Source organism: Cyclopterus lumpus, chromosome 8, assembly GCF_009769545.1.
Source record: "Cyclopterus lumpus isolate fCycLum1 chromosome 8, fCycLum1.pri, whole genome shotgun sequence".
Classification (NCBI taxonomy): Eukaryota; Metazoa; Chordata; class Actinopteri; order Perciformes; family Cyclopteridae; genus Cyclopterus; species Cyclopterus lumpus.
Window position 1 is genome coordinate 18615019 of NC_046973.1, and position 27670 is coordinate 18642688.

The 27670-nt window shown below is 42.7% G+C and overlaps 6 protein-coding genes and 1 long non-coding RNA gene across 12 annotated transcripts; 3 read left to right on the top strand and 4 right to left on the bottom strand.

The window, feature by feature from the left end:
- Nucleotides 1-516: 516 nt before the first annotated feature.
- On the top strand, nucleotides 517-1661 carry zgc:103625 (methyltransferase-like 26 B). The gene is made up of 6 exons (XM_034538575.1): nucleotides 517-716; nucleotides 907-1069; nucleotides 1144-1203; nucleotides 1300-1367; nucleotides 1449-1527; nucleotides 1614-1661. Exons 1-6 carry the CDS (start codon nucleotides 517-519, stop codon nucleotides 1659-1661), a joined length of 618 nt encoding a protein of 205 aa, XP_034394466.1.
- A 230-nt stretch (nucleotides 1662-1891) lies between these two features.
- hgs (hepatocyte growth factor-regulated tyrosine kinase substrate) lies at nucleotides 1892-11212 on the bottom strand. Of its 4 annotated transcripts, none has more exons than XM_034538569.1 (20): nucleotides 10999-11212; nucleotides 9238-9322; nucleotides 9047-9122; nucleotides 8806-8898; nucleotides 7829-7946; nucleotides 7057-7109; nucleotides 6807-6875; nucleotides 6549-6673; nucleotides 6017-6134; nucleotides 5705-5803; nucleotides 5529-5624; nucleotides 5342-5380; nucleotides 5071-5235; nucleotides 4750-4960; nucleotides 4472-4644; nucleotides 4244-4384; nucleotides 3785-3968; nucleotides 3555-3691; nucleotides 3273-3455; nucleotides 1892-3156 (listed from the first exon to the last, which is right to left on the bottom strand). In XM_034538569.1, the coding sequence occupies exons 1-20, from the start codon at nucleotides 11033-11035 to the stop codon at nucleotides 3040-3042; spliced, it is 2319 nt and encodes a 772-aa protein (XP_034394460.1). In that variant the 5' UTR covers nucleotides 11036-11212; the 3' UTR covers nucleotides 1892-3039. The 4 variants fall into 4 exon arrangements, with proteins under 4 accessions (XP_034394460.1, XP_034394462.1, XP_034394461.1 ...); XM_034538571.1 differs by having other exon boundaries at nucleotides 6023-6134; nucleotides 10999-11211; XM_034538570.1 differs by having other exon boundaries at nucleotides 4750-4963; nucleotides 6023-6134; nucleotides 10999-11211.
- A 1648-nt stretch (nucleotides 11213-12860) lies between these two features.
- cldnk (claudin k) lies at nucleotides 12861-15285 on the bottom strand. Its single transcript, XM_034538574.1, has 2 exons — nucleotides 14951-15285; nucleotides 12861-13975 (listed from the first exon to the last, which is right to left on the bottom strand). Exon 2 carries the CDS (start codon nucleotides 13774-13776, stop codon nucleotides 13129-13131), a length of 648 nt encoding a protein of 215 aa, XP_034394465.1. The 5' UTR covers nucleotides 13777-13975; nucleotides 14951-15285; the 3' UTR covers nucleotides 12861-13128.
- On the top strand, nucleotides 13868-17369 carry LOC117734519. Its single transcript, XR_004609812.1, has 3 exons — nucleotides 13868-13970; nucleotides 14999-16968; nucleotides 17259-17369. It is a non-coding gene; the product is annotated as an uncharacterized LOC117734519 (long non-coding RNA).
- On the bottom strand, nucleotides 15469-19070 carry btr02 (bloodthirsty-related gene family, member 2). Its single transcript, XM_034538572.1, has 7 exons — nucleotides 18930-19070; nucleotides 17245-17517; nucleotides 17077-17154; nucleotides 16744-16977; nucleotides 16513-16660; nucleotides 16390-16416; nucleotides 15469-16294 (listed from the first exon to the last, which is right to left on the bottom strand). Exons 2-7 carry the CDS (start codon nucleotides 17512-17514, stop codon nucleotides 15750-15752), a joined length of 1302 nt encoding a protein of 433 aa, XP_034394463.1. The 5' UTR covers nucleotides 17515-17517; nucleotides 18930-19070; the 3' UTR covers nucleotides 15469-15749.
- Nucleotides 19071-19310: 240 nt separating this feature from the next.
- Nucleotides 19311-21302, bottom strand: LOC117735345 (GTPase IMAP family member 8). Its single transcript, XM_034539904.1, has 2 exons — nucleotides 21183-21302; nucleotides 19311-20519 (listed from the first exon to the last, which is right to left on the bottom strand). Exons 1-2 carry the CDS (start codon nucleotides 21199-21201, stop codon nucleotides 19495-19497), a joined length of 1044 nt encoding a protein of 347 aa, XP_034395795.1. The 5' UTR covers nucleotides 21202-21302; the 3' UTR covers nucleotides 19311-19494.
- Nucleotides 21303-22618: 1316 nt separating this feature from the next.
- Nucleotides 22619-26438, top strand: rsad1 (radical S-adenosyl methionine domain containing 1). 3 transcript variants are annotated; one of them, XM_034540459.1, is made up of 9 exons: nucleotides 22619-22937; nucleotides 23052-23185; nucleotides 23269-23473; nucleotides 23560-23925; nucleotides 24653-24716; nucleotides 24791-24938; nucleotides 25180-25234; nucleotides 25389-25492; nucleotides 25811-26438. In XM_034540459.1, exons 1-9 carry the CDS (start codon nucleotides 22791-22793, stop codon nucleotides 25938-25940), a joined length of 1353 nt encoding a protein of 450 aa, XP_034396350.1. In that variant the 5' UTR covers nucleotides 22619-22790; the 3' UTR covers nucleotides 25941-26438. The 3 variants fall into 3 exon arrangements, 2 of the variants coding, with proteins under 2 accessions (XP_034396350.1, XP_034396349.1); XR_004609906.1 differs by having other exon boundaries at nucleotides 22630-22970; nucleotides 25301-25492; nucleotides 25811-25830; XM_034540458.1 differs by having other exon boundaries at nucleotides 22630-22970; nucleotides 25811-26414.
- The last annotated feature ends 1232 nt before the right edge of the window (nucleotides 26439-27670 follow it).

Consider the following 27670-nt stretch of genomic DNA (forward strand, 5'->3'; position numbering starts at 1 on the left):
TATATATATATATATATATATATATATATATATATATATATATATATATATATATATATATATATATATAAATAAACCAACCACGTTGCTGCAGTTTTTCCCTATGACCACCAGAAGACAGTAAACACTGGTTATAAACATACTCAGGATATAATACACCACCATGAAATATGATATCAAGCATTATAACGATGGTTATCATGTTGATTGTCATTACTATCCAGAGACAAGCGTATTGTATAAACTGTGTGTGTTTGTGTCATACCTGCACTGTACAAGTCAGTGCTGAACACTGGGGAGGAGCACAGAGGGAATCCTCTTAACCAGGTAATCTCTGCACCCATCTGCTGTTACAGTCCACCACGATCAGTCTCCACCAATATGCCATTTTCCAGCTAGTTTCTGTCAAACAGCACAAGTTAAGGTAAGAGGAATCCCCTGAGTCAGAAAAGCAGCGCATCGACTGGCATACTAGATGATAGGGTAATATGTCCTTCTGCTTTTCTCCTCCAGACCATGCTGCTGTCTCCGCAGGCAGAGAGGAACTGGGAGAGTCTGTGTTTAATGCTTGAAGATGTACTAAAGGACCAGTCCCACAGGCAGCTGTTTGCCTTAGAGCTGGGCTCTGGAACTGGGCAGCATGTCATACGCTTTGCCCAGAAGATGCCCTTTGTTACCTGGCAGCCATCAGACATCAAAGAGTCATCTCAGGACAGGTTTGTGTCTGACAGAAAAAGGCTACCAATAAGTATATGGTAGTCATACAGTCAAGTGTGTGACAGTGAGCTTTGTGGGCAACAACAGGTTGTGTATTTCCAGTTATATGGATATGAAATAGTAGCATGTGATTTATTTATTTCATATTGAAATAAAAATGTAAGATTAAGTCTGCATACTCACTTTCAGTATTAAGGAATACATTGCTGCAACCCATTCAAAGAATGTGCTGCAGCCCGTCCACCTGGATGCCAGCGAACCGTGGGAGAAATGGGCAGGCCTTCCTTGCAACTCCTGCGACGTTATTATTGCCATTAATTTACTGCAATACAGCTCATTCAAAACAGCACAGGTAGGCCTGGTTATAAACAAGATATTGAGCTATGTAATTAATTTTTATTTTAAATAATTTTTTGATTTCCCTAGGGTGTTTTCACTGGAGCCGGTCAGATCCTCAGACAAAATGGCCTTTTGATAACATATGCGGTATGTATGTTTCTACACACTCAAAATACCACGATGTCAACACGTGAGTGAGAAGTACACAAGCCGACAACTTTCCCAATCTTAAACTTGTTCCAGGTGTATGCGATCAATGGCACCATTACACCAAGTTGTAACGAACACCTGGATGCAGCGCTTCGACAAATGTGAGTGGCCGTTTGCATCCTCTAATGCAACAATATGCGTCTGGGTGTAAATAGACTGACATGTTTAACCCTCTTACACAGGAATCCAGAGTGGGGTCTTCCAGACATCGATGTACTGAGACAGCTGGCCTATGGGAACGGGATGCGCTTGGAGAGGATGGTGAGTCCCATGCTTCAGCACCGGGTAACAATACCTGCTAATAACTTCAATATAGCTTTCACACCCGTGTTGTGTTTAATTTCTAGATTGAGATGGAAGAATACTACAAGTGCCTCATCTTCAGAAAACTTTGAAGAAGCCAAAAAGTGCACAAAGAAAAGCTAATTTTCTTTTGGAATGCACAATAATTAGTTTTATTCATTTCATCTTATCACTCGTCAATGTCATGTTATGGCCTTTACCCCTCTTATTTAAACATGAATGAACGTAGCATGGAACACTATATTTACATGAATAAAAGTTGGCACACCCATACGCCGCTTTCTTTTCCAATCCTTAAAAAAAATAAAAATAGAAACCCAAGTTCAAGCAAGTGGACAATAAGAACCAGATATTTATTAAATATAATTTTAAAATTACTTTTAAAGTCAGACAGATCAGTATGATGCAATAAAGAAGTTCAGATGGCAACTGAAGAGTTACAGAAATTACTGATTGGGTGCGTGATACATAAATACATGCGGCACATAATGTTTGCTCTGCTAGCATTTCCACATTTCTGGAAAGTAAAGTACACTTTAGAAACGAGCCCCCACCTTTATTTACTACATAAATGTCCTCATCTGTGACAGCTACAACCCAATGCAGACGGTGGCCGGAGGTCATTTTCAGTTAATTATAGGTTAATTTACTTGCATCAGCAACACAAATCATTTTAATAGAGAGATGCAGGCTGCTACTAGAGCTGCTGTAGTTCGTTTTGACGAGCTGTGTCATTTCAATTAATTAAACTTGTGAAACTATAGTTATTGAGGATTAAACAACCACCCAGCTAATTTTCTAACACTCCCCCCACAATGCCCAATCCCTGAAATAGGTTTCATTATTTTAAGAAAGTACACAAAGACACTTGTTAATCCAAGCAGTGCACAACAAATTAATGCCGAAACAAGATGTCCTCAGTTTGTGTGCGCTTAACAAGGAATGGAACCTGCAGCCATGATGGAGATTTGAGTTAGAGCCAAACATTTCAGGCTTAAGACATCACACCCACGTTGCAATAATTCACCTAAATTTCAGAAAATAATGAAACTTTAACATGCAGATCTTGCTTTAGAAAAATATGAGACAACGGATGGTTATGTCTTGTCTTTTTTGTCCTCAATTATTATCATACTTTCCTTTAATACCACTGACTATTTCTGACCTTCAGTTAGTCATTTAATAAGGACATACTACATACATATCAGCTGGAAAGAGGGAGGAAGAGGGCGAAAGGGTTACGGTGCCCTCTCTTGCAGCTTCACCCTGCATACCCATACTACAGTGGGGGAGAGGCAAAGAGAGCGACAGTTCTGCAACATCATCACAATAGTTTACATTGCCACAACATCACAGCAAGGTGGGAGGTGTGTGCGTGTGTTTCCAGAGGGCGGAGAGTCCGGAGAGTGAGGGGACAGACCAAAGGAGGAGAGAGGGTGTAGTGTGTCAGACCCTGCAGCATGTGGGCTTTCAATCGAAGGAGATGAGCTGTGCTTCTGCGCTGCCAGGCACAGCCTGAGGGACCTGCTGCTGCTGCTGCTGCTGCTGCTGCTGCTGTTGCTGCTGTGGGCCGCCAGGGGGAGCCACCTAACAAGCAAAATGGTAAAGGTAAAAAAAAAAAGGATTGGTGAGGATTGAAATAAAAAAGCAGAAATCAAGAATCAAATCATTATCCTAGAAGGAGGCTAGAAAAAGCGGCTGACCTGTTGATACATGGGCGGCTGGCCAGGCATGTACTGCTGTTGTGGGGGCATATTGGGGTCCTGTCCTGGTAATGCTGAAATCATGTTCTGCATGCCGTATGGCTGGTAGCCCATGTAACCCATACCGTTGGCGGGGGCAGGCTGGGGCATCGGGGGCATGCTCTGGGCCTGGGAGACCACATTCTGCATAGAACAAGGACAACATCGAGTGGGCTAATTATTTCTCTTTGAATATTTTGGCTGTAGTTCTTATAATGAAAAGAAAGTGAGAGTCAATCAGACCTGGTAGCCCTGTGTGGGTGTGGGCTGATAGTTGGAGTAGGGTGGACTAGTTGTGGGAGGAGCCTGACCAGGCGGAGGAGCAGGCTGCCCATTACTGCCTGCAGCCTGGTACATGTATGCATTTACCATATTGGGATCTGGAGGAAGAGAGGACAATCAGTCACACAGTCACACACACACACAGAAATGGTCAATTTTCTCATTGTGAAGCTATCAAAAGGTCTTTTCACCTGGGGCAGCACTGGGCATGGCCTGGTATTGTGGTGGTGCAGTCTGCCCAGGCTGGTTCATATAGATGTTGTGCATAGGCGAACCCTCCACAGAACCAGCAGGGCTGAAGGTACCCGGATAGCTGGGTGGAGCACCGGGCTGGTACACGACCCCTCCCGCCACATTGGGGGGCAAAGACTGCATCTGCAGAACAGCACATATATATATATATATATATATATATATATGATCAGACATTTAATCTCAAAAGAGTTATGAAAAGGTAAATATGGTGTCTAAATCAGGATTTTATTATCAAAACCAATAAATAAATTGTTCTGCCGATTGGAATTACAAAGAGTACATCGTTAATACCCGAGTGCAGTGGTTCTCAATCATTCAACATGAAGGCCTACAGTATGTGTCTGAGCTGCCCCCTCAACCACCCTGGTAATCCCAATGATGCATGCGGTGTGTACCTGAGCGTAGGGCAGAGAGAACGCAGGCATTTGGGCCCTCATCTGGATCGTGTGCTTCTGCTGCTCCAGACGCATCTGCCTCTCCTTCTCCTGCTCCTGGAGACGCTGGATGGCCAACTGTCTCTGCATCTCCAGGTACTCCTGCAGTTCAAAGACAAACACTTGTGAGCAAGGCAATGAACAGTGTATCAATGTGTGCATTTTCCACGGAGAGCATTGTTTCATTACCTGTTTCTTCTGCCTCATGATCTCCAGTTTTTGTGCTAGCTGGATATGCCTCTGTCTCTCCGCTTCCTCTGTGGCACGACGCAGCTTCTCTCTGTGTTCGTCCCGGAGCGCGTTGAGGGCTGCCCGAGCATCGCGCACCTGAGCCAACTTGTCCTGCAGCCCCTCATAGTACACTGCAGAGAGCATACGTGATACACTCAGACATGCATTGGGACACACACCCACACACACACACACACACACACATACATACATACACACGCACAGCTAACACTCACATCGCTTCTCATCCAGCTGGTTGAGGATGTCCAACAGCTGTGGATGCATGTTGTTGATGGACTGGAAGAGTGAGAGCACAGCACTGTCGTTGGTGATGCTGCGCCCGCGCATGTGGTTGCTCTTCATGCGGTTCAGGAAGGTGGTGACGGAGTTCTGCAGAGCCTTCAGAAACTGCTCGTGGTTCTCCTCCGACTCACCGTTCTGGTACTGCTGCTGCAGGCGCAGGACGAGAGGGAAGCAAAACACAAGAGTCATTTGTGGTTTTGCGCACTCCAGTTCAGCTCGAAATAAAAACAGCTCTCAGCACAGAGTCGACATACCTCCACTATGCTGACCGGCTGGACAGGGACATGAATTTCTACTGGCTGACTGATTGGTGGAAGCGGTTCAGCCAATGGCACAGGGGCGGGAGCTGAGGGGGTGGGACTCTTGCGAGCCTCTTCCTGCTTCTTCTCCCAATATGTTCTGTTCAGGTAGCGAGCCAGCTGGAATAATGTGACATGTTACCATCAGTATTACAAGCATGATGTAAAATTCCCATGTCTATTATAAAAAGGCAGGTATTGCAGAAGAGAAGGATAAGACATGTACCTCAGGGTCTACATCTTCAGCTGATGGAGCAGAGGAGTTCTGAGGAGAGCATATCGTTCACATTGGTCAGTGACAAAAATACTTTCCAGAATTTGCTCAATAATTAGCAGACGAGTTTGTTTAAATCACGCGAAACATTGTTTGGTGTGGTAAATAAAGAGAAAGGCGGCAGGAGAAGAGGTCTCACCACAGGAGAAGTGTAGAGCGTGCTGACTGGTGGAGCTGAGGAAGTCACTGGAGTGGGATCCGCTTTGGGATACATCGAGTAGGAGTTCTTATGCCTCTGTAAGAACACATACAGGCATGCATCACTGTCTCTTTCTAGTACAAATACAAAGCAAAGTTTCAGCTGTGTAAACCCACCGCACGCTCCTTCTCCTCGGCCTCGCTCTGGGAAAGCGCAATGGCCAGCTGCAGCTCCTCTTCCTCCTGCAGGGCTGCCTCATCTTTCTTGGGAGGCATCTAGTGAGAGAGCAGAGCAATGGTAGGATCCAGAAACAGCCCACAAACTACAATAATGAATGAATGAAAAGAATGATCTCATACAGATTACGTTGAAGCGGTGGGGATCGGTTTTCCTCTGGGGGAAGACCTTAAACAAGGACTTCCTTCCTCCACAAAATTCATTTCAACTATAACCAGTGACACCATCAGCTAGGCCATCTCATTTTTTACTTCTACCTGGGATTGTTGAGACAGCGGGCTGGTCAGGTACTCAGGAGGCAGCTCGACAGGGCCTGGGGTGGGGGCTTTCCCTTCAGCTTTCCTAAGTGGAGGAGAGAGGGAGGGGTGGCTGGGAAGGAGAAGAGATCGGGGAGGTTTAAACTTACAAAATCAGTCAGTCAACAAATCCCATTAACATGAAATGCATCTAAGTGTTAAATACCAAATCAGCAAAGTCTAAGCTAACAAATAAACCCCTCGCTTGTGAAACAAAAACAAGCAAAATGTCCAACGCATGGAAAAGGGCGAGAAAAGAAGGATTCAATCTCATTGAATATTCGGCCCTAAACCAAGATGCTATCAAGGCGTACAGCGATCAGGAACAAAGCATAATAACCAAAGTATACACAACATAACTTGAGCAACACAATAAAACTCAGTGTCATACTGCAGCTCATGACGTAGTGCTCTTCAGACATAGAGACACTGTTCAGAACCACCATCCGCGCTTCACACTCCGAGACCGATGGACGTGGCAACTCACTTGTTAAGCAGCTCAAAGCAGGGCTCACATACACGCACTTCCTTCTCTATGCCAAACTTTGGAATGGTGGAGTACTTCGACGAACACTTGCCACAGAAAATCTGGCCGCAGGCTCGACAATGGTGCTGGAGAAGAACACGAATCAAGGTCAACCTCCGGACATGCAGCGCAAACATTTACTCTCACTCACACACAAACAAACACACACACATGTACTGCTGTAAATGAATAAAGAAAACCATAAAATCCCCAGCCTACCTTTCTTGTCATAACTCCAAACTGGACTCTGCACCGGTGGCACTCCTCAGCATCAACCCAGTCAGGGGCCTGGACCAAGCAGACAGGCGTCACATATGACTACAGGTGAGGTCACATCACCTCTTTCTGAACAGTTCAGTGCCTATGACCAGCACCCAACTAGCACCCAACTAGCACTACATCTACACATATCACCCACAGGTGTCACAAACTCTAACATCAGTGAAACAAGAAAAACTAAATGTCTCACTCTCTCAGCTGCAAACATCGCATCGCTCTCCTTGAACTCGGGGAACACATGACCTGTGGAAAAAAAAGAACAACAGACCTGTTAAACATACAGTATGGTACAAGCGAAATAAAAATGAATCACTCAAATCCCTTGTATGTGTAACACACGTGGCAATAACCCGTTTTTGATTCTGATAAAAGAATTGTTCTGTAATACAATGTTTTTTAATATTTTTGGGCTTTTAGTTCAATTTCAAGCCATATTCATACGGGACTAATATTACACGGGGACCTCATGAGATTTAGAAATGACCCTCAATAAAACCTCATGAAACACATTTGCTAAATAAGAGTTGTTTTACTCAAATATACTGACATTATCTCCAGAGAATGAGAACATTCACTTTTATCAAAAATAATACACTTTATGATTTTTATATTTATTATTACAAATATTATTCAAAATAATGTGTATATAATTAAGAATATGAACCCAAATCACAGAGACTCTGATTCACACCAGACTAATATTAGCACATGACTTCTGTGTTTGCAGTGAAATTAGGACAAATTACTAAAGGTCCCATGGGTGTACTAGCCCTGTGCAAATAGAGCATTAGTCATTAAAAATAGTGTTGGCATTGTAATTACATAAATACACAAATGTTGCTGTGTTTTTCCTAAATGTAATTATAGCTAAGACGGTAGTGGGAAACATTTATGTTGGTAACTTTCAGGAGATTAGCTTAGTGGGAAGAAACCAAAGTCAAACACAGCATGTGTCCTCTTACCTTCCACTTTCATGATCTGATAAGTGTCTTGGACCACTTTATATTTGGGTTCGTTGCGGAAGGCATGAGCCCAGGCCTGGATCAGGTACAGGATCTTGTTCCTGACATTCGGTTCCGTCTGTTTCGGGTGGCAAAAAGAACCACACAATGAAATAAAGTCTTGGCAATCCCTCTTGTGTTTATATAGCTTTCTGTTGTCCAAGAACATTGGTACAAGTGAGCTTTTCAAAGCCACAAGAACAAGAACAGGAGGTGAGAAGGTCCTTTGTTCTGGTCTAAAAAAAAACTCCCGTCACAAGGCTATGACATCATCAGGAAGTGGAAACCAGCATGGAGCTGCAGGAGCTCGTGTCACATGATGCAGCGAAGATCTCATCGAATATTGCTCGTCAGGCTGTTATGCAGGCTGCTGCCTGACGTGGTGAGGCTTCCAGACAAGATATGGTGAGACAAATCCCCCCCCGTCTCTGTCACGCAACACTGTATCCAAACTTCACACTGCTGTTTTACATAATACATAGTGGCACTGATATTATTTAAACACATTTTAGGGGTGAAACAAATAGTCCACTACTTGATAAACTCAGAATCCCAGAATTTATCGTTTTGGATATTGTATATCAACCGATATTCGCCCAATAATCACTGGTTCCATCAGCTTAAAATATGAGGAATTCCTGCTTTTCTCAGTCCAATATCATCGCAAATTGAAACACTTGAGATTTTGGACAAAATAAGTGGACTGATAATAAAATAATCGTTAGTTGCAGCCCTCAGCTCTGACTTCAGTTCACCTTTGTCAGCAAAAGATAGCGACCGTGAAAAGACAATATTGACTAAACTAGTGTCAAAACTCGTGCAAATCTATGTCTATAACTTATGTTGAGTCTTGAAAGATGAAAGGAAGGGATTATAGCTTTGAAATTAAACAGAACGGGATTACGAAGTTCAAGAAATGAACAGAATAAAAGGGTAACCTTGAGTAACTCCTTCAGTTCCTCCATAGTTTGTTTACTCGCCACCTCATCGTGGACTGTCTGGCCACAGTTCTTCACCACTGACTCCAGGACCTGAAGGGCGAGGTATCATAAGCACATAATTACTCACTACGCCATCTATGTCACACACGTTTCACCAAAGAAGCGAAGACATTCTGACATAGGCACAGGCGCACCAACACAATAAAATAGACAGTTGTGCATTGTACTCATATCTTACCTCAAGAGCATAGAGGGCCACGTGGGGATTTTTGTCATTCAGCTTCTTCTTAATGGCCCCGATAGCATACTTAGCTCTGCAGGGACAAACACAAATAATGCTCAATGGAAAACTCAAGTCAATAGATTAAGTAACAATAAACCTAATAATCAAATCAGCTTCAACAGCTGATGATTAGATGAATGACCTACTGTGCGTCTCCTTGTCGAATGAGATCACAGATCTGCAAGATGGATTCCCAGTCAGTCTCCAGCAGCAACTGACTGGTGGCTTTATCTGCAGTTAGAACAGATCGTTAAATCTTTATAGCATTGGTGTTATTATTATATTATTATTTGCTTCATGGAGAACGTGTTTGTCTGAGAACATGTTTGTCTGATCTTTGTGTATGTGTGTGTGTATATATATATATTATAAAGTAGAGTGTCATCTACACTCTTAAGTACACCTATAGCTAAAAGTAATGCAGTCTAATGCAACAGTCCTGCAATAAATCCTTCCTTCATGAAGGGTATTACATTCAGGTTTGTTTAAACTGTTTTGGAGAGGTTTTCAATACGCTTTAAGGTCATTTAGGAGGCTGTAATTTGTGATTATGTTAAATTGCATTGTGTTATACTGACGAGTGTTTCTAATACACATAAAATGGCAACTGAGTGTATGTCTATATACATAGATGTACTGCATCTTGTGTTAGGCTTCTTTTGATTATATGCAAATCACACAGTAATGTTTTCTCATGACAGATAAATGAACTACATCCACGTTCCTTTTTATTGGAGTAAACTAATTCAAGTGGTATCTGTTAACCTGGTGTTGTGCAACATTGATATCTGGTAATTTTGCATAAATGTTGTCTCACCTTAAGTTTCAAAAGATGCCCGATGATTAAACACGTTTGAACTTATTTCCCTTTTTTAAATATAAATATCATTGAGTGCCAGGCACTTATTCCCCAAAACGTGGTTATATGACTGATTCCACTGCGAGTGTTGTGACATTTGGTTAAGCCAAAGAGGGCAGTGGCCTCAGACTATTTCACAGCTGGTTTGTGGCAATAAATCAACCAATTGTATCGTTGGGGATATGTAAAAATGCACAGCGATAGTTCACTATCCACTGACGTGAAGAGGGCCTCAACTTGTGTTTTGCTTTGCACCGGATCTCGAGGCTCTGTGGAAACGTCTAGTTTTATTATAAGTGGATACAGTGCTTACGTGGTGGATATTTCTAAATCCCTGTGTTTCAAATTAACACACCACTAGATAATCATCCATCACAACAATAATAATAATAATAATAATAATGTTCCAACATGCAGAGAGCTGTTTATCAGCAGAGAGCCAGCAGGCTCATTTCTGGAAGGTTTTAATATCAACGGAAAGAAAAAGAAGGAAAAAAAGTGTTATTAATATAACTTCAAAAAGTTGTGACATGTATGACCAACTTGGCTCGTGAAAGCTAAGCTAACGAGCCCCGTGACGTCACCTCTGCCAGCTGCACATCAATAGAAATGTGAGGACTGGTTTAGCTAAAAATCAACCTGTTGGGGAGCTAAACGACTCGGGACAACGCGTAGAAGTCACAAGTGTATCTCACGAATGGCTGCTTGCTTTCATAAACAGCCGAGTCACACAGTAAGGTAACTAACTAACGTCAATAATGAAGCTGAAGGAAACCCGTCAGCCTGGCTTAGCTCCGCTAACTAGCTGATGGGCGGCTGTGAGGGAAGGTGGGGGGGGGGGGGGGACGACACAACGGACAGACCCGATTGTAATGCAGTGTAATCGGGCTGCCGAAGCTCGGTCCGGGCCTCCGAACAATAGCAGCGAGACTGTTAGCAAGAAACGCGTTAGCTGGCCCCGAGAGCCACAGCCCTCTGTCAAAACAACGCACTTCGACTCACAGTCGGCTCGCAAACCACCAGCTCGACGAACGAGCCCAGAACTCACCCAGAAGCCTCTCGAACGTGCCTCCGCCTTTCCCCATCTCGGATGCGGACGTGTCAACGTATCAGTCGCGGCGTCTTGTTTTTTTTAGTGAACCGGATCTTTTTTTCTTTTTTCCACCGCGGAGGTTTCGCCTGTTAGCTCACCCCCCCCTGTTAGCTCCTCTGTTAGCCACCGAGCAACAGCTGTACGACTTTTCCTACTTCCCACTTCCGCCGGAGAAACGTCAACGGGGCGCGTTTGTCTCCCTCTAGCGGCTGGCATTTACAATAGCAAGTACACTGTCCAGTTATCGCGAAGGCAAATAAGAATTTATTGCACATACAAGGAATTTGACTACAGTTTAATATTGTGTTGACATGCAAATAACAGTTTGGGGCAAGGACACCAACGCTGGACTTGATAAATAAATATACTAGACTGTTATGTAAGCAAGTAGTGAACAACGAGGTGTAACGTTAAATATACATATTCATGTTATATAATGTAGACCGAGGCAGAAGTATATGTACAGTAGCAGAATACAGTTGTGAAGTAAAATACTAGTTCTGGTTATATTTCAGATGAAAATATTGTATGACAGTTATATATGCCAGTTAAAATGCAAAATGTAGATTGTATGACTATTTATGAATATAGGAAACATGATGACTACCCAACAAAGTAGGCTTGTTAAAAGTAGCTGAATCTTTTTTTTTTTCCTGACCTCCAATGATGCAGTGATGCACAGGTCTGTGACATCACTGATGGGTATGATTGCAGGTGCATAAAGTACACATATTTCTGTCCTCACCTAATCAGGAGTGAAACAAGAGACAAGAGAGTCCAGCCTATGCACTACTTTCCAGCCTGATATTTAGGATTCTCCTTAATAAGCTGCTTAGATATGAATATAGTGCACTTGTCTTACTCTGCATGTTCCCTGTTGTAGTGTTAAATAGCACAGTCGGCCTTACTGTATTCACAGCGTTACTGTCCCAGCATTGCCTTCTTAGGTCATGTATGAGTCACTACCTGGCACTTGGAACACTGGTGCCTATTGTCATTGTGGTGCTGTAATGCTTTATAAAGTGGCATTGTGTTGCTCTGTCCTCTGGTGATAAGGACGGAATAATTTTTACTGTTTACAGCAAATAGAAAGCAAATACCAGGGCGAACCTTCTATGCAGTTAATTAATAACATGTTCAGTTAATTAATAACATGTACAGTTAATTAATAACATGTACAGTAACCAAAGTGCAAGAGACTTTAATGCTGTTCATTAACTCAAATTGTTTTTTTAAACTCTCTGTGGATAACAATTTACTTCAAAGTAAAGGAGTACAGAGAATATTCACAGATAGGAACACACGTATTACAAACTTGCGCATCCTGTGTTGATCTGTTTGTGAGTTAAAATCATATTGGTTTGGATATCCACGATAGTTGATGGGATGGCTTGTCCATAATGATTTGACAAAGAGTAAAAGGCACTTTGAGATCACTTGTGCTAAGACTAGTCTAGTTTGCAGTACTCGTTGTTAACTGAAGGAATCCCAGGATTTTTATGTTGAGAAAGAAAGATGTGTTTTTCTTTGTCCCTGGTACAAGAAAGAGGAGATGGAAGATAGGAGATGGAGTACCACACACACACACACACACACACACACACACTTCTAGACAATATGGCACCACAAGCAAAAGTACACACATCCCCATTGTTCTATTGTTCTTCTCCACTCAGTAGAACCACAGTAGTGTTTACATAAAGGAGCAAAACAAAGATTTTCTTATTAAAACTACTATAATACGTCTCTCGAACACATGCAGTTGTAAGATCTTATATCTGTTATCATAAAAATGTGAACACACACCATTTGCTTCAGTAGAGAATTTGGAGGACCAAAACTTTTATTGTGTTTTACACCGACATACAGAAACACAAGGTTATTGAAGAATATCAGGTATGAAATAATAAAATGAGTTCAATTTTCGCCAAACAGCCTCCTGTGGCTTTTCAGAGAAAAAAACTAACTGGAATAACATTAAATATAAAATAATTACAAGGAGCAAAATCAAATGGTGAGGAATAAGGTTTGTCATCGTTTGGGGTGCATTTGAGGGACTTGAAGGCATTCAGATATGTTGGAAACTCAAACATAACCTTTGACTTGAGAGGCCGGTGCCCTGCGAGGACTACTTTCTCCACTGCTGAAGGTGGGAGAGCCTGGGAGGCCAGGGGGACTTGACCCGGCATAGAGCAGAGATCCCCCAATGAGGAGCAAGGATGAAGCCCCCCAGCCGATGTAAAGGGCAGGGCCGAGCTCACGCTTGTGTGGAGCCGCCACATGTGGATCATAGAAATCCCTGATGATGGAGTTGGCAGTCCAGCAGACGGGGACAAGGTAGAGGAACCCTGCGATGGCAAAGAGGGCGCCAGAGATGCGAGCAATACGGGCCTTCTGGCTGTTTACACCGATGCACTTAGTGCACTTGGCTCCGAGGACCCCCAGAGACAGGGCCAGGCCACAGATCAGGATGGAGAACACGGTGAGGCCTCGGGCAGCCTGCATGTCACTGGGCAGAGCCAACAAGCTATCATACACTTTACACTGGATTTGACCCGTGCTCTGCACAATGCAATTCATCCAGAGGCCTTCCCAAATGATCTGAGCCGTCACTATGTTGTTACCAATGAAGGCAGTGACCCGCCACATCGGGATGGCACAGACTACCGCCCCACACACCCACCCAACAAGGGACATGATTAGGCCCAGCAGCTGCATGCCCGTGGTTGCCATGATGAAAGGTGTTGTTTAAATCAGATGGATTTGTCTCTGTTTTATTTCAGTCTCTGTTTGTTGCAGATGGACAATTTATAGTCCCACAAATAAATGTGACAGTCTACAGTACTGGAAGTATTGTGCTCCACTGCAGGGTCCTCGGTCCTCAGGTGTTGACGGTGTGGACTTCAGCTTGGGTCAGACAAGGACAGGTATCCTGAAATTCAGGAAAAAGAAAAAAAGAATCAATTTTGATACTTTTTTTTTTTAATCCATCACCCAAATAGTGCTACAAACTAACACCTACAAACATATTTCTAACATTCCCACCACTTGGAGCAACATGCATTACATTAGTGAAGTATGAAAAGACTATTGGAGCATATATTTATCATAAACATTTGGAAACAGGCTGTGGGGCCCATGTTTAGTGGATTCCAATGAGAAGCACAGAGAATAGCTGTCTTTGACACAGCTGTGGGTGTCGAGCTACGCCTTTCTTGGTGAGTGGATTATCTCAGAAAAACATGAGGAGACTCTGAACACAAGCATCTTTCATGAGGGCTTTCAGAGTGGGCCAGGAAGACCTATGTCATCTGTTTATCTCTGCTCTCAGTATCCACATTTCACCAATTCTGTCCCTGCGCAATTAATCAAGGGGGAGGCTTCATGACATGGATGGATGAGAAAATGTCAAAAGGATAATCTTCATCAATTGGTCCCCTTTTAGATAAACATGTATCCAATAGATCCCAATTTAAGATACTTTTTGATTTGATTTGATATGAATAAAGTGGAACAGTCTGTTTTTTTTAAAGTGGGCATATAACAATGGATCATATGAATCCTTGAAACCAGAATAATCAGTCTGACAGGCCCAAATTCTCCCACTGTTACAAATATTGCGCACGCATTTACAAAGGCCCCTGAAGACCCCACTTTAATAATCTATTCTTTATTTTTTTATACAACTAATTGCTCTGTCTATGGAGGTAATTTTCAGGAAATGATTGCGACTGAGGCACAAGTGATCTATACACTTGCACCTGAAACTGAGACTATTTAAATAAGTAATACATATAATACAATAACTTTATATTTCATTAAACGTATCACATTTCACACAAATGTATCGTTTTTTTTCCGTATCATTTATTTTTAAAATCGTTTTCTGAAATCTATTGATATTTACCTCAAAAGATGTATATTGGACTCTTGCTGCTCCCCCTCGGCCCCACAGGCTAGTGCTGCTGGTCCGTTGCTTGTGTCGATCAACGCCCGGAGGTGTGGATGACCGACGGCCCCGAGGATTCAATTCAGTCCCCGGGAAGGCTGGAGAAAAGGGGGAGGCTCTGTCTCAGAGGTCAGGTGAACTGAAGTGGAGCGGGTCGATCAGCTTGGACACGGGAGGACTGGACTGGAGATGGGGCTGCCCTCCGAGATGCCAGCGCAAGTCTGTGTGGCGGTGGGCAGAAGCATGCGCTTGTGTGGACGACTGAGTTAGTGTGTGAATGAGTGAATGTGTTCGAGTGTGTCTCCCAGTGCCTGGCGTACAAGCACAATGCCCTGCTGTTTTCGCTGTGCCCTCCCTCCCTGCTCCTCGTCAACCTCTGTCCCAACCCCGCAGACCCTCACGTCCAACATGCAACCCATGTTCTCTTCTTTTTGACTCCCTTGTTCATTTATGAGAGTCTTCTCTTTTCTTCTAACCTCCTCTTTTCCCTTTCGATCTGTTTATGGCTTTCATTGAAGTTTTTTTTTTTCGAGTGTAGGGAGTCGGTCCTTATTCGACCTCGTGTTTACCGTTCTGAACGGAAAAGTGTGGTTCATTGTAGTTTTTCATATGGATTTTGTAATTAAATAGATATAATTCAAACACTGGATTGATACTGAAAGGATAATCGCATGCACAGCAACTGTATTTATACTGGAGAATTATAAATATATATTTTAAAAAAACATGATGTGTGAAGATGAAATAAGTATGATGTTTAAATGCTGCAGAAACTAGAAGAGATGATGAGGGGAGCGTCGTTCTTGCCGCCATGCAGGCGACCGGGACTGAAGAATGGATGAAGCCTGTCGGTGAATGTATCCGTGAAGGTGTGAATGTGGACTCCAGACTCGGCGCAGTAGAAGGACACGCGGCCCTCAGTGTAGTCCAGAAACACGCCCACCCTCCTGGGTCTCTGCTCCAGAGCCAACGGCGTGGCAGGAGAGGTGTTGGCAACGAGCTGGCCTCCAGCCTTCAGGCTTAGAGTCCAGAAACCATTTGCAGGGCAGACGGAGAACTTGCCCTTCCTGTTTATGGACTGTCTGACAACACCCAGATTCCACTCCACCTTCCCCCCGACCTCCACCTGCCAGTAGCACCTCCCGCCGCTGAAGCTTTCTTTGGCCAGCACGTTTGCCACACGGTCGAACCTCTTGGGGTGATCTGGTACCTCTTGAAGCTTGTCCGTATGCCTCACCTGTTTTCTGTCATCCGAGACGGAGAGGAAGGGGTGGGCTGTCTTGGCGCTCAGATTGACATCCACTAAGGAAGAGGAGGGGAGAAAGTGCCAAGAATGGGTCAAATCATCCATGTTTTTTGTGTGTACAGTCCTTTATATTTATTTATCTAAGCCTTACCTATGTACTTCTCTATTCTCTTCAGTTCTGTCAAAGGAGAGCCAAAAGAAAGAACAACATTACAACATTTATTGTAGAATGAATTAATGATTTAATACACAAGATAAAAGTTGCTTTACTCACCAGATTTGGAGAGCCTGTTGACTTCCACCTTCATCTTCTCCATTGTGTCTGCCAGTGCTCGCCTGGTGACCCCAACACATGGGTCAGTTTCTATAACAACCTTGGACCAATCCTTCATCTCAGAGGGGCACGTCGTGGGAACAATGTTCTGCGTGACGGAAACACAGTTTTCACCGATGGAAGCCAGTCACCAACGCCGTTGCATTATCTACAGAAGGTGCAGGAGATTACCACGGTGACTTGGTCGTCATCTTGATCGCCAACGCGGGGATCTGGGTCAGTGTTCTCCTTCCTCAGCTCCTGGATCTCCTGTTCGATCTCCTTCACCAGTGTTGCCACCCTCTTCTCCTCCTCTCTCTGCCTCCCCTCGATTGCGTCGACGACGGCTTTGTGACTCTTCTCCATAGCGTGGACGAGGGCAGAAAAGACCTTCTGGCTCTCTCTCACCTCTCTGAGGTAAGAGTTCTGATTGGACGTCATCATGTATCAACAGTCAACGATGCACGCTTTTTTTGTTGTTGTTGTTGTTAAACAGATTCAATGATGTCGAGACTTTCAACGCACCTTTTGTAACTCCAGAGCATATTTAAACCGTTCTACCTTCTGCTGCCTCTCCTGAATCATCTGCTCAACATCTATAACCTGTAACAGTGCACATACGCATGTCAACTAGATTCTTTAATCATCAGATTACCACTCGTGATTGAATTACTGACAAATAAAATGCAGTACCATTTCCTCATCAGGTGGAGTTTGTGGTCGAGTCTTCCTGTAGTTATCTGAGAGTTCTGCCAGAATCCGGTTGACGCTGAGGTCCGGCCTGTCGCTAAACACTCTCCTGCAGCTGGGGCAGTATTTGGACTGGTGTCGCGTCCAGTATTGGCAGAGACAGGACAAGCAGAAGCTGTGTCCACATGGGGTGGTCACCGGGCTGGTGAAGATGTCTCTACACAGAGAGCACAGGAAGTGCTTCTCGGGGAGAAGGCTAATTGTAGAGGCCATACTCTGAAAATTACAATGTCAACAAAGTATGAGAAAGCTGTTTTTCTTTCATTTTTTTTAATAATAAGTTTGCACTTGAGTGAATGTTATGTAAAACACAGAAATAACCAGTAGCCAGTTGACTTGAGGAGTGCCCATTATTTTCCAAACAAAAGGAATTGTATTTTATTTTTAAGCGCATTCACATTTCTTCGGCAATAATAATGTTATAGAAAATATATAGATACATTAAAAAAGTACTATTGAAAATGGAGCATTTGTATATTTAAAATACTCAGAACCTTTCATGTAGAGAATAGAACATTACGTTAAAGAAAATAATATAAATAATAAGTGAAAGTCCTGAATTTATTAGTTTATTAAAATAACAGTACGAAAGTATTATCAGCCTAATGTACTTTAGTACATAGTAGTTTAAAATAGTATTTGTATTACTATGGCAGGTGTAAGTGTGAACATGCAATGTGTGCAATGACAATAAAGGCATTAATTCAGGTTCCGCTGTAAAAAAATCCTCATGACATTAAGTAAGTAAGTAAGCAGCATTTTCTGGTAGCTGGTTGAAGTGGAGCTAGTTTGAAGTCCTTCTATACAGTTAGGAAGGCAACTTTAATACATTGTCACAAGCCAAAAACATTGGAAACCTCTGATTTTAATCTTTTTACAATATGTTGTTGTCTTTTAAGGGATATTTTTAAGCCTATTTCTTCCAATAAAATTGTCCTTAATTTACTTTCCGCCACTGTATTTGAGAACATATTTTTACATGGCTATCTTTCAAAGCTTCATAGTGCAAATTTGATATCAATTCAACTATTCCATGTTGAACGATACATATACTTCTCACTGACTCCCTCACATTATATAATCAGCTCAGATATGCAGCATTCAGACTCGCAGGACAAATGGTACGTCGTGTTCTTAAGCAGAACGGCACTCGTCTCATATTATGTAATGACACAAAAAGGACAGGATACATGACTTCTCCTTTTAAATCTAACATTCATTTCACTGGTAAAAAGCTCCCCACGGTGAAGCCTAAACCTCTGATTGTTTTCTCTTTTTATTGTACCTGTTCAATTGTTCAATTGAAAAGGAATTTCTTTGTGATCGAGGCGATGTACTAACATAGAACGGGAGCGTGACAATATATGACGTAAAGAATGTGGTCAAACAGGTAGCAAAGCACACTGTTTGTTACGTCACTGGGGAGCTACAGTGGAAATCAACACAAAGCAGGAACTCCCGAAAAATGTTACGTTTTGTTCTGACGTTCAAGGAAGGAAACACTGCCGGAGTATACAGCATGTTCACAAATGATTTTAAGGTCTGAATTAACTGACAGGAAAAGTTTTTCAAAAAGGAAAAACAGAGCCCAGTGTAAAAATATTCACTGAGCAAAGTGATTGTCCTACCTCTCTCTCCGGGTAAATCTTGTGTAGAAAACTCTCCAGTCTGGTGAGTCAGTGTAAGCTTCTATTCACAGTTTCAGGTACGTAGAAGTGCAAATGATTTACACTGAACAGGTGCACTAAGGTGTGTGTGTGTGTGTGTGTTGTGGGCCAGTAACAATGACACTCTCAGTTGAGACTCCACCCTGAATGTTATCTGAGCTACTAACTTAACCTACAGTTAGAAACCAGGAAATGTTGGAGGTTAAATAATAAAACACTCTTAACAAAGAACAAACACTACCACGCTGTGTGACAAACCTCAACTTCATTTATTCAGTTTACAAATGTACAGTTTAAATCAGCCAAGGGATTTACTGTTGGCCATTACTAAACCACCTAGGCTGCATAGTATAGGTCAGGTTTCAATCTCAACCTAAAGGGAGTTTTACATTTCCTTATATAGTTTGGTATCAAGTTAGCCCGGAAGCTACATAAGCAACAGGTCGATTTCAAAGAGCCTGTGATATATTTTCTTCTTTTCCATTTGTTCCCGAAGAACAGGCCATACTCAGTCAATACCACACTGTCACGGACGAGGGGTGGAAAAGAAGCGATTGATAAAGATTGAGTTAAAGTTGAGTCTGGAAAAAGGGGCCACTCTGTCCTCCATATGCTCGATAGCTACCTGGGCTGTCCCTCCTGCTGATCCACCCACTGCGCCACCTATGATCCCATAAAGAACCATCCCTCCGGGCCCCTCTATGGACCCAAACAGTGCACCCATGACAGCTCCCACAACAAAACCCGTACCCAGTCCTCTTGCCAGGGAGGTTCGGAGCCATCCGTTGTCCATCTCCGCTTTGGCTCGGATCTCTGCGCCGACATTGGCGGTGTAGGCATCCTTCTGTTGATACAGGTCCTCCGCTATGTATTGTTTCTCCATCACAGTCCACGCCTTCTCTATCTCTCCCGTCCTCTGCTTCTTGAGCCTCTTCACCTCCTTCTTCACACAGTCCTCTGCCCTCTGGAAGGTTCTGCTGGAGAAGCAGACCCCTCCTAAGGAGGCCACCATCCTCTCTATCTTCTGCAGCAGCTCTCTGTCCCGGCTGCGATCTCTCCAGTTCTTGCTAATAATATGAAAGCGTCCACCGTACTGCTCGATCAGTTCCCTCAGGGGCCAGTCAGTCTTCTGCACCCGGTCTTCCAGGGCAGCTCCCTCAAGTTTTCCATCATATGCCAGGAGCACCATGCAGTGCCTCAGGCAGTGTCTTCCAAAGCGTTCCTTCATTAATTTGGGGGTTCTCATTTCATTTAGGGAGATCTTCTCCATGTCAAAGGTGACAAGAAAGGCATGAGGACCAGGAATGCACAAGCACTTAGACCTCCTCAACTCCATTTTTCTCTTGACTTGAGATATATCCTTGTCGTAGATGTTTGGTCCATTGATCACAGCCACCCGTCTACCGGCGAGCTCTCCGGTATTCTTTATGCTGCCAGAAATGCTGGTGACATTCTTAGCAAACTCTTTCCTCCCAAGGATGTGATTTGTCAGTAGGAACTGCGAATGTCCACTGCTGCCGACCACCAGAAGCCTCAATTCTGTAGGAGATGCTGTGAAAAAGTGAAGTTTAAATTGGAGAATAACACCAGGGTAAATGTTCAAAGAATTGTGCGTCTGTTACTGTGTCTCATTCTCTTGCCATTGTATCTCACGGCTGTGATATGAGCTAAATGCTTACTTTGGCATGGCAACATGCTCACAATGTCAACGTTAGCATGCTGGTGTGTAGTCGTTTATAAAGCCATGTTCACCATCGTAGTTTAGCTCGCTAACCTTTGCCAATCGGCACAGAATGCAATGTTGACCTGATGAGGGCGCTTGATGAAATGTCAGAGGATCGCTAAGCAACGGCAGTTCATCCTGAGGGCGGCATGAATGCTGTACACAATGTCATGGCAATCTATCAAACATTTCACTGGCAATTAACTTCACAAAAGGGGGCTCAAAGAAAAGCCAGAGGATCACCAAAGCCGTCAGGATTCATACATGTGATACACACAGTTCTGGACTAGATGTCATCACATTTGTGTTAAGTCTAGATCGAAGAGGTTGTGAACTGACAAACAAACCGACACTGCCATCCCGCTAACGTGGCTAAAAACTAACGCTGATGAATGCTGCTAAATGGCATGCAGACTGAAAAGACCCTGTACCCCTTTTTTTTTTTAAACATGTTTGTTAACCCCCTGGATATGTTACATCTGTGATCTTACCTTTCTTCCTCTTATCCATTTGGCAGATCTACAGCACAGAGTCACTCTTTTAATTTGGGTTATCGCAAAGTTCTCCAGCTTCTCACTGGACTGAAGTCATCACCATAACGGTTGCATATATTCAATGAAAACACATCCCCCCTCTACCTCCCCCTCCCTCTCTCTCTCTCTCTCTCTCTCTCTCTCTCTCTCTCTCTCTCTCTCTCTCTAACTCCAGTGATTAGGTAATAGGTACCAGATTTACTATTACGTGGAAAATTACCTCAGGGTTGAATGCTGGTAGGGAGCACATTCACAAGTATTGATATTCTCAATGAAATACTTAGATTAAGTAATAAACTATGGTGTTTTATATTGTTGCATTTACATCCTTGGTAAAACTGTGAAGATGGAGGAGGGGATTCATGTATTGTATTTGTGGTGGTCTTCATTTGAATATAGCCACACGTCATATAAGTTATTTATATAACCACCATCATCATCATCATCATCATCAACATCCACCACAAGTGCTGATTAGAGGCAATTATTTGAAGATGACAAGCGTGACTGCAGAGGTGAGTTTAAGACATATACAACATGTAACTAACTATAACCCTGATTGTATCATTTTATAAACATTCAATACAGAGTTGATCTTTTGTTATTCCGTCAAAATTACATTAAAAAAACACCCTGATTTAAAATGTGACTCTCCACTGTTATCTCTCTGTCAGTCCACCAGGGATCAGAAAAATCAATAGCTCATTAAATTAGTTTGATCCTGTGTGAGTAGAGCACACACTTATATTCTAAAAATAGACTAGTTGTGACTGGTTATCTCTGCGACCACAAATAACAGTGTTTACGAAAACCTGCAGACCATGCCTCATGCAAAAAGACTAATATTCAGATATGCACTCATGGTTGTGCATGTTTGTATACGGTACTTATCGTAGGATTTCGGATCCCTTCTGTAACAACAGCTTAACAAACTCCTTAATTAGAGTAATCAAGCACCTGGACATGCACCATAACTATATACTAAATAGAAAAGCCACTCCAAAGCGGATGCCTAGGAGGACTGCTTACTATTCGCCTCGTAAAACCTAAGCACTTTTACACATTAACCTGACATTTTGGATCCAGAACATTTACAATTTGAAGAGCTGAGAGAGTATTATTCACATTTTAATATTTTCAGTATTGGACATCAAACTGTTGTCTTTTTTTTTGTATATTCAGTATATATTCAGTTTTGTATATTTTTACAGTATAAAAGCAGGTGACAACAGGTCCAAAGCTGCAGAAACGGGTCAATTCAAACTAAACTGTGCTCTAAAGTATTTGACTTTGCAGTTTAAATGCGTACAAAGAACACTGTCCATAACGGGAGGCCTAACGCATGTGCAAAAGCGCCCCCGTGTGGTCAAACCGCGTAACACACACACAGAGGAAAATCACGTGTAAGTATTTCCGGTTTGGAGCGACGTCACAGCTACCTGGAAGTGACTTCGGCCACATTGTTGTCATGAAAACTTAAATCTCCGGGACCACGTGTCCGCGTGAAGGACGACCTTCACACAGACGGGGGTCAAGAGGTTAAACGTGCCGTCAGACAGACGGAGAATGATTCAACACACGCTGCGCGCGAGCCGACGTGCCGTCTCGGCCGCTCTGCGCCGCTTCTCCGAGACTTCCGGTGGAGAAATCACTGAGGAGGACGGACTTGAACGGACCGGCTCTCCCGCAGAGCAGGCGTCCCTCTACGTGCACGTGAGCTGGCATTTGAAAGGGGGAACAAAAAAAGTATTGCAAATACTAGAAAAGTCTAGAAAATGTGCCCAAAACATGTCAAAGTCACCTTCCTCCTCTCTTCCTCTTCTCCAGTGGCCGTACTGCCTCAGACGGTGCTCCTACTGCAACTTTAACAAGTACATATCCAGAGAGGACAACGACCACATCATGACTGAGTGCATCCAGCGGGAGACTGAGACGTTGCTGCGGCTCAGTCAGGTCTCCTGGTACGGTGGCTGTCTTTCTTCCGCATGAAATCAGCCTTTCGACACGTGCCTTCACGTTTTTTAAATGTATTTCCTCCCTGCAGCATCACCTCCGTGTTTTTTGGTGGTGGGACTCCGAGCCTGGCTCACCCCTCGACCATCGCCGCTGTCCTCCAAACTGTTTCAAGGTGGGCGCGTCTCTCGGATAAGGCCGAGGTCACGCTCGAGGTCAACCCTACTCCTGTAGGAAAGTCAAAGTTAGAGGACTATTGCCGTGCAGGGGTGAACCGTTTCTCCATCGGGGTCCAGGTGAATATATGCTCTATAGACAGAGGGGACGGAGGATTAGATTATGAACTGTGTAGTTGCACATATCACATTGTTCAACCCTTCAGTCTTTGCAGGATGAGGATTTGAAAATTCTGGGACGAGACCACAGCTCTCATCAGGCTTTGCAAACTGTCGAAGAGGCCAGGAGGCTGTGCCCCGGGAGGGTGTCGGTGGATGTCATGTTCGGTCGGCCCAAACAGAGCGTTGAATCCTGGGAGAACGAGTTGTCCGAGCTGTTGAGGGTGTGCGACGACCACGTGTCTCTGTACCAGCTGACCTTGGAGCGTGGCACCCGTCTGTTCAAACAGGTGCTCGGAGGAGAGGTGACCGTGCCCGCCGAAGACGTGACAGCAGAGATGTACCGGTGTGCAAGGAGGACTCTCCAGCAGCGCGGCTTTCTGCAGTACGAGGTCTCTAACTTTGCAAGACATGTAAGTCCTCAGCAGAAGGACCGCTCACTGATCGTGTGAAAGGGCTTTATATAAGGAGTAGGGAGAAAACATGCAGTACAATAATGTTTAGGCAGACTAATATGTATATATATATATATATATATATATATATATATATATATATATGTGTGTATGTATATATATATATGTATGTGTGTATATATATATATGTATATATATATATGTGTGTATATATATATATATATATATATGCATATATGTATATATATATGTGTGTATATATATATGTATATATATATATATATGCATATATGTATATATATATGTGTGTATATATATATATGTATATATATATATATGTGTGTATATATATATATATATATATATATATATATGTATGTGTGTGTATATATATATATATATGTGTATGTGTGTATATATATATGTGTATATATATATATATATATATATATCTATGTATATAGATATATATATATATATATATATATATATATATATATATATATGCGTGTGTGTATGTATGTATGTATATATATATATATATATATATACACACATAATTGATACATAATTAACAGCAAGTTGTAGAGCGAGAGTTAAAGGAGATGTTGCTTCTTAAACAAAACATTTTGAGAGATACTTTTCTGTTTTGTTTTTGATGAGACGTCACCAACAACAAGGCCGATGTCAACGGCATGATACGGCTTCACTTTGTGTCACATAGAAGGCAGCGAGTCATCACAACACCAGCTACTGGAAGGGAAGACAGTACATCGGCGTCGGCCCAGGTGATTATTATCAATTACTTTATTATTACTATTATCTAGACTAAAGTTAGTTTTAACGTGTTGGTCTGTGGCAGGAGCACACGGGCGGTTTGTTCCTCTGGGGGAGGGAGGGGTCCATCGGGAGGCGCGGACCCAGACCCTGGAGCCTGACGTCTGGATCCGTGAAGTCCGTCAGAGGGGACATGGGACACGTAGGCGGATTCAACTCGGCCATCTTGAACTGTGAGCTGTTGCACTTACAGGCAAAAGTGCGGCGTAATGAGTGTACATAACACACGCGTGTCCGCCAATCCACAGCGTGAGCAACACAGTGTTGGAGGTCGCTGTGCATGTGCTCGTTCTTCCAGACATTCTGTTCCTGTGAAACGACCATCATCAGTCTCCGCACACTCACTCCGCGCGGTCCTCGTCAACATCGAAGTCACCGAGAAGTTCTCAGATGAAAGTCGTTTCTTTTTTACAGATTGGAGGAGGTGTTGGTGATGGGATTGAGAATGACAGATGGCATTAATCACGAGGTGAGGTTTTTTTTTTTTTTTTTTTTTTTTACCTGCATGACATAACTGAACATATTCTCTTTCCAGTTTCTGTGTGATCTTTTCTGTCGGTGCAGTCGATGTCCAGCATTCAGCACATCTTGGTACATGTCGATCCCTTTCTGATATTTAACAGCATTGGGAGATGTTTAGCCCTCACCTGGGTCTCCGGGAAGTCTTTGGCACATCCAGAGAGGTCCAAGAGTTGCTCCAGAGTGGACAACTCATTCTTGATGACAGGTGACCGATGACATCTTACAATACATAACTTAATAAATAAATATCCTTTTTTTTTTTTTTTTTTATTTCAATTCATAAAATGGTGGGAATTGCATGTTATAATTCCCCAAAGCCCAAGGTTGATGTAATCATACAGCTCATTGTACTTTGTGCATTATTAGACTAATACAAAACAAAGAGAGGAGCTGGTTTCGGGGATTATTTGCCGTTTTTGCTTTTTAAAAAACACAATTACTCGATTAATCAATTAAAATAGTTGCAGTTTTGCACTTGTGTCTGAATCTCTTATAATTTGTTCTCTCCTTTCCTTAATATCAGAGGTTTGCGCTGCTCCTGGGATGGACTGGTCCTACTGGACAGCATGCTGCCAGCTCTACTGGTGGAACTGGAAAGACAAATCGGTCCGAGCCTACAAAGGGATCACCACACTGATGGATCACCACACTGATGGATCACCACACTGACCTCCAGCCCTCGATGAGAGCAATGTTAATACAGCAGATAACTTCAGAGAAGGTGTGTTTGTGTTAGACTCACAGTAAACATCTGCCTGAAAACAGGCAGATGTTTACAATAGTTCAATATTTAATGACTTATTTAAGGCGTTGCCAGTTTTCACATTGTATAAAGTGTAAATTGTGTTACTTTGCTGTGCAGCTGACATGGGAATAGTCTCTTATTTGACCCTGTTAATAGAGAAATGAAACCGGCTCCACAGGCATTTATTTGATATTGACTGGTTTGGATGAGAATATATTTTTTTCAAGTCTCCTGGTGCTATAAAACAATTATTGCTTGTGCTGAACATTTCTCTGAAAGTCATATCATCTAAACGTGATTATTTCTCTCCCCGCACACAAGGAATAGTGTTTTATTCTTTAAATGGACGTCAACTCTCTTGGAACATTCATGTATTAACTGATCCATCTTATAAACAGTTAACTTGGATAAAAAAAATCTTTGTCTGCGAATTTATTTTTGACTGGTCCGTAATCTCCTAATTTAGAGCTGCAATTAATCGATTAATTTGTCAAATATTAAATTTATCGGCAACTATTTTGATCCTCAAATAATCGAATAGAGTCATTTCTTTCTCTGATTTCAGCTTCTTAAATGTGAATATTTCTGGTTTCTTTACTCCTATGAAAGTAAACTGAATATCGTTTGAGTTGTGGACAAAAAAAAAGGACATTTGAGGACGTCATCTTGGGCTTTGGGAAACACTGAACACGGTTTTAGCGATTTTAATCAACACCAAAACTAATAGTTAGTTGAAACACTTTCCAAAGTAATTTCTTGGAATGTTCCTGGAGATCGTCTGTAATGTGACACTAATTACAGAGGAAATGGAGAGAAATGGAGACAATGTTCTGTTGAGTCTGAGCAGATCTTTGAAGGAAATTCCTCTGGCAATCTCACTGCTTAGAAACTCAACAAACTGAACTAACAAAAGCCAAATAACCGTCTCAGACTTAAAGTGTTCCTACTTCACGAGTGTCAGTTTGATGTGGATTCATTTTTACCAGCTCCTTCAGCGACACATCAATTAAACTCCACAAATCATGAAAACGACAGATCTCACAGGAGAGAATATAAGTGAGTATCACCGCCGCTGTACGTAGAACTAGTGCTCTTCCAGCCTGTTGTTTATGTATTTTTATACTCATATAATCAGCACACTGTTTTCTCTCCGAACAGAAGCCACTTGACAATACTTGCCTGCGCATTCTGACGTACGCGTGCGGGATATCGTCATTAGTGACGTTGCTATGAGCCGTGCTACTTGAATTCTGCAGTGATCACGACGCTCTCAAGGAGAACCAGCTCTGCTCTGTGATTCACGAGGCCCATTGTGATGAGTCCTCTGCTATCTGGTTGTAGTTTACACTGTATAAATACATTTTTTTAAACACCGATGGGTGTCATGCATTGCCACTCTTTAAATAGCTCAAGTGAACAGAGCAGCTCCATGTCGGCCTATTGCTCAACAACTGTGGCTTTTGTTTTAGTCAAACCACCCTTTTCACAAACCAAGGACACTGAAAGAAGAGCCCACACAATCGATGTGTCTTGGTAACCGGAAGAGTGGGTTGGATATGTAAGGAAGAAAAAGGCCGAGTGTTGTTTAAGGAATTTAATTCCTACTCGGTGGTGGAGCAGAGTTTGATGTGGGCTCTC

Bases quoted from the DNA above. Each gene is read 5' to 3' on its own strand.
- zgc:103625 (XM_034538575.1), top strand. From the start codon at position 517: ATGCTGCTGTCTCCGCAGGCAGAGAGGAACTGGGAGAGTCTGTGTTTA. The intron at 717-906 runs GTTTGTGTCTGA...ACTCACTTTCAG, and splicing joins AAAGAGTCATCTCAGGACAG to TATTAAGGAATACATTGCTG. The intron at 1,204-1,299 runs GTATGTATGTTT...AACTTGTTCCAG, and splicing joins GCCTTTTGATAACATATGCG to GTGTATGCGATCAATGGCAC.
- rsad1 (XM_034540458.1), top strand. From the start codon at position 22,791: ATGATTCAACACACGCTGCGCGCGAGCCGACGTGCCGTCTCGGCCGCT. The intron at 22,971-23,051 runs GTATTGCAAATA...CCTCTTCTCCAG, and splicing joins TGAAAGGGGGAACAAAAAAA to TGGCCGTACTGCCTCAGACG. The intron at 25,493-25,810 runs GTGACCGATGAC...CCTTAATATCAG, and splicing joins CAACTCATTCTTGATGACAG to AGGTTTGCGCTGCTCCTGGG.
- cldnk (XM_034538574.1), bottom strand. From the start codon at position 13,776: ATGGCAACCACGGGCATGCAGCTGCTGGGCCTAATCATGTCCCTTGTT.
- btr02 (XM_034538572.1), bottom strand. From the start codon at position 17,514: ATGGCCTCTACAATTAGCCTTCTCCCCGAGAAGCACTTCCTGTGCTCT. The intron at 16,661-16,743 runs GTAATCTCCTGC...TCCGTCACGCAG, and splicing joins ATGACGACCAAGTCACCGTG to AACATTGTTCCCACGACGTG. The intron at 16,295-16,389 runs GTAAGGCTTAGA...CCTCTTCCTTAG, and splicing joins GAGAATAGAGAAGTACATAG to TGGATGTCAATCTGAGCGCC.
- hgs (XM_034538568.1), bottom strand. From the start codon at position 11,035: ATGGGGAAAGGCGGAGGCACGTTCGAGAGGCTTCTGG. The intron at 4,964-5,070 runs GTATGTCGACTC...CTGCGCCTGCAG, and splicing joins AGCCGGTCAGCATAGTGGAG to CAGCAGTACCAGAACGGTGA. The intron at 4,645-4,749 runs GTGAGTGTTAGC...TGCTCTCTGCAG, and splicing joins CCAGCTGGATGAGAAGCGAT to TGTACTATGAGGGGCTGCAG.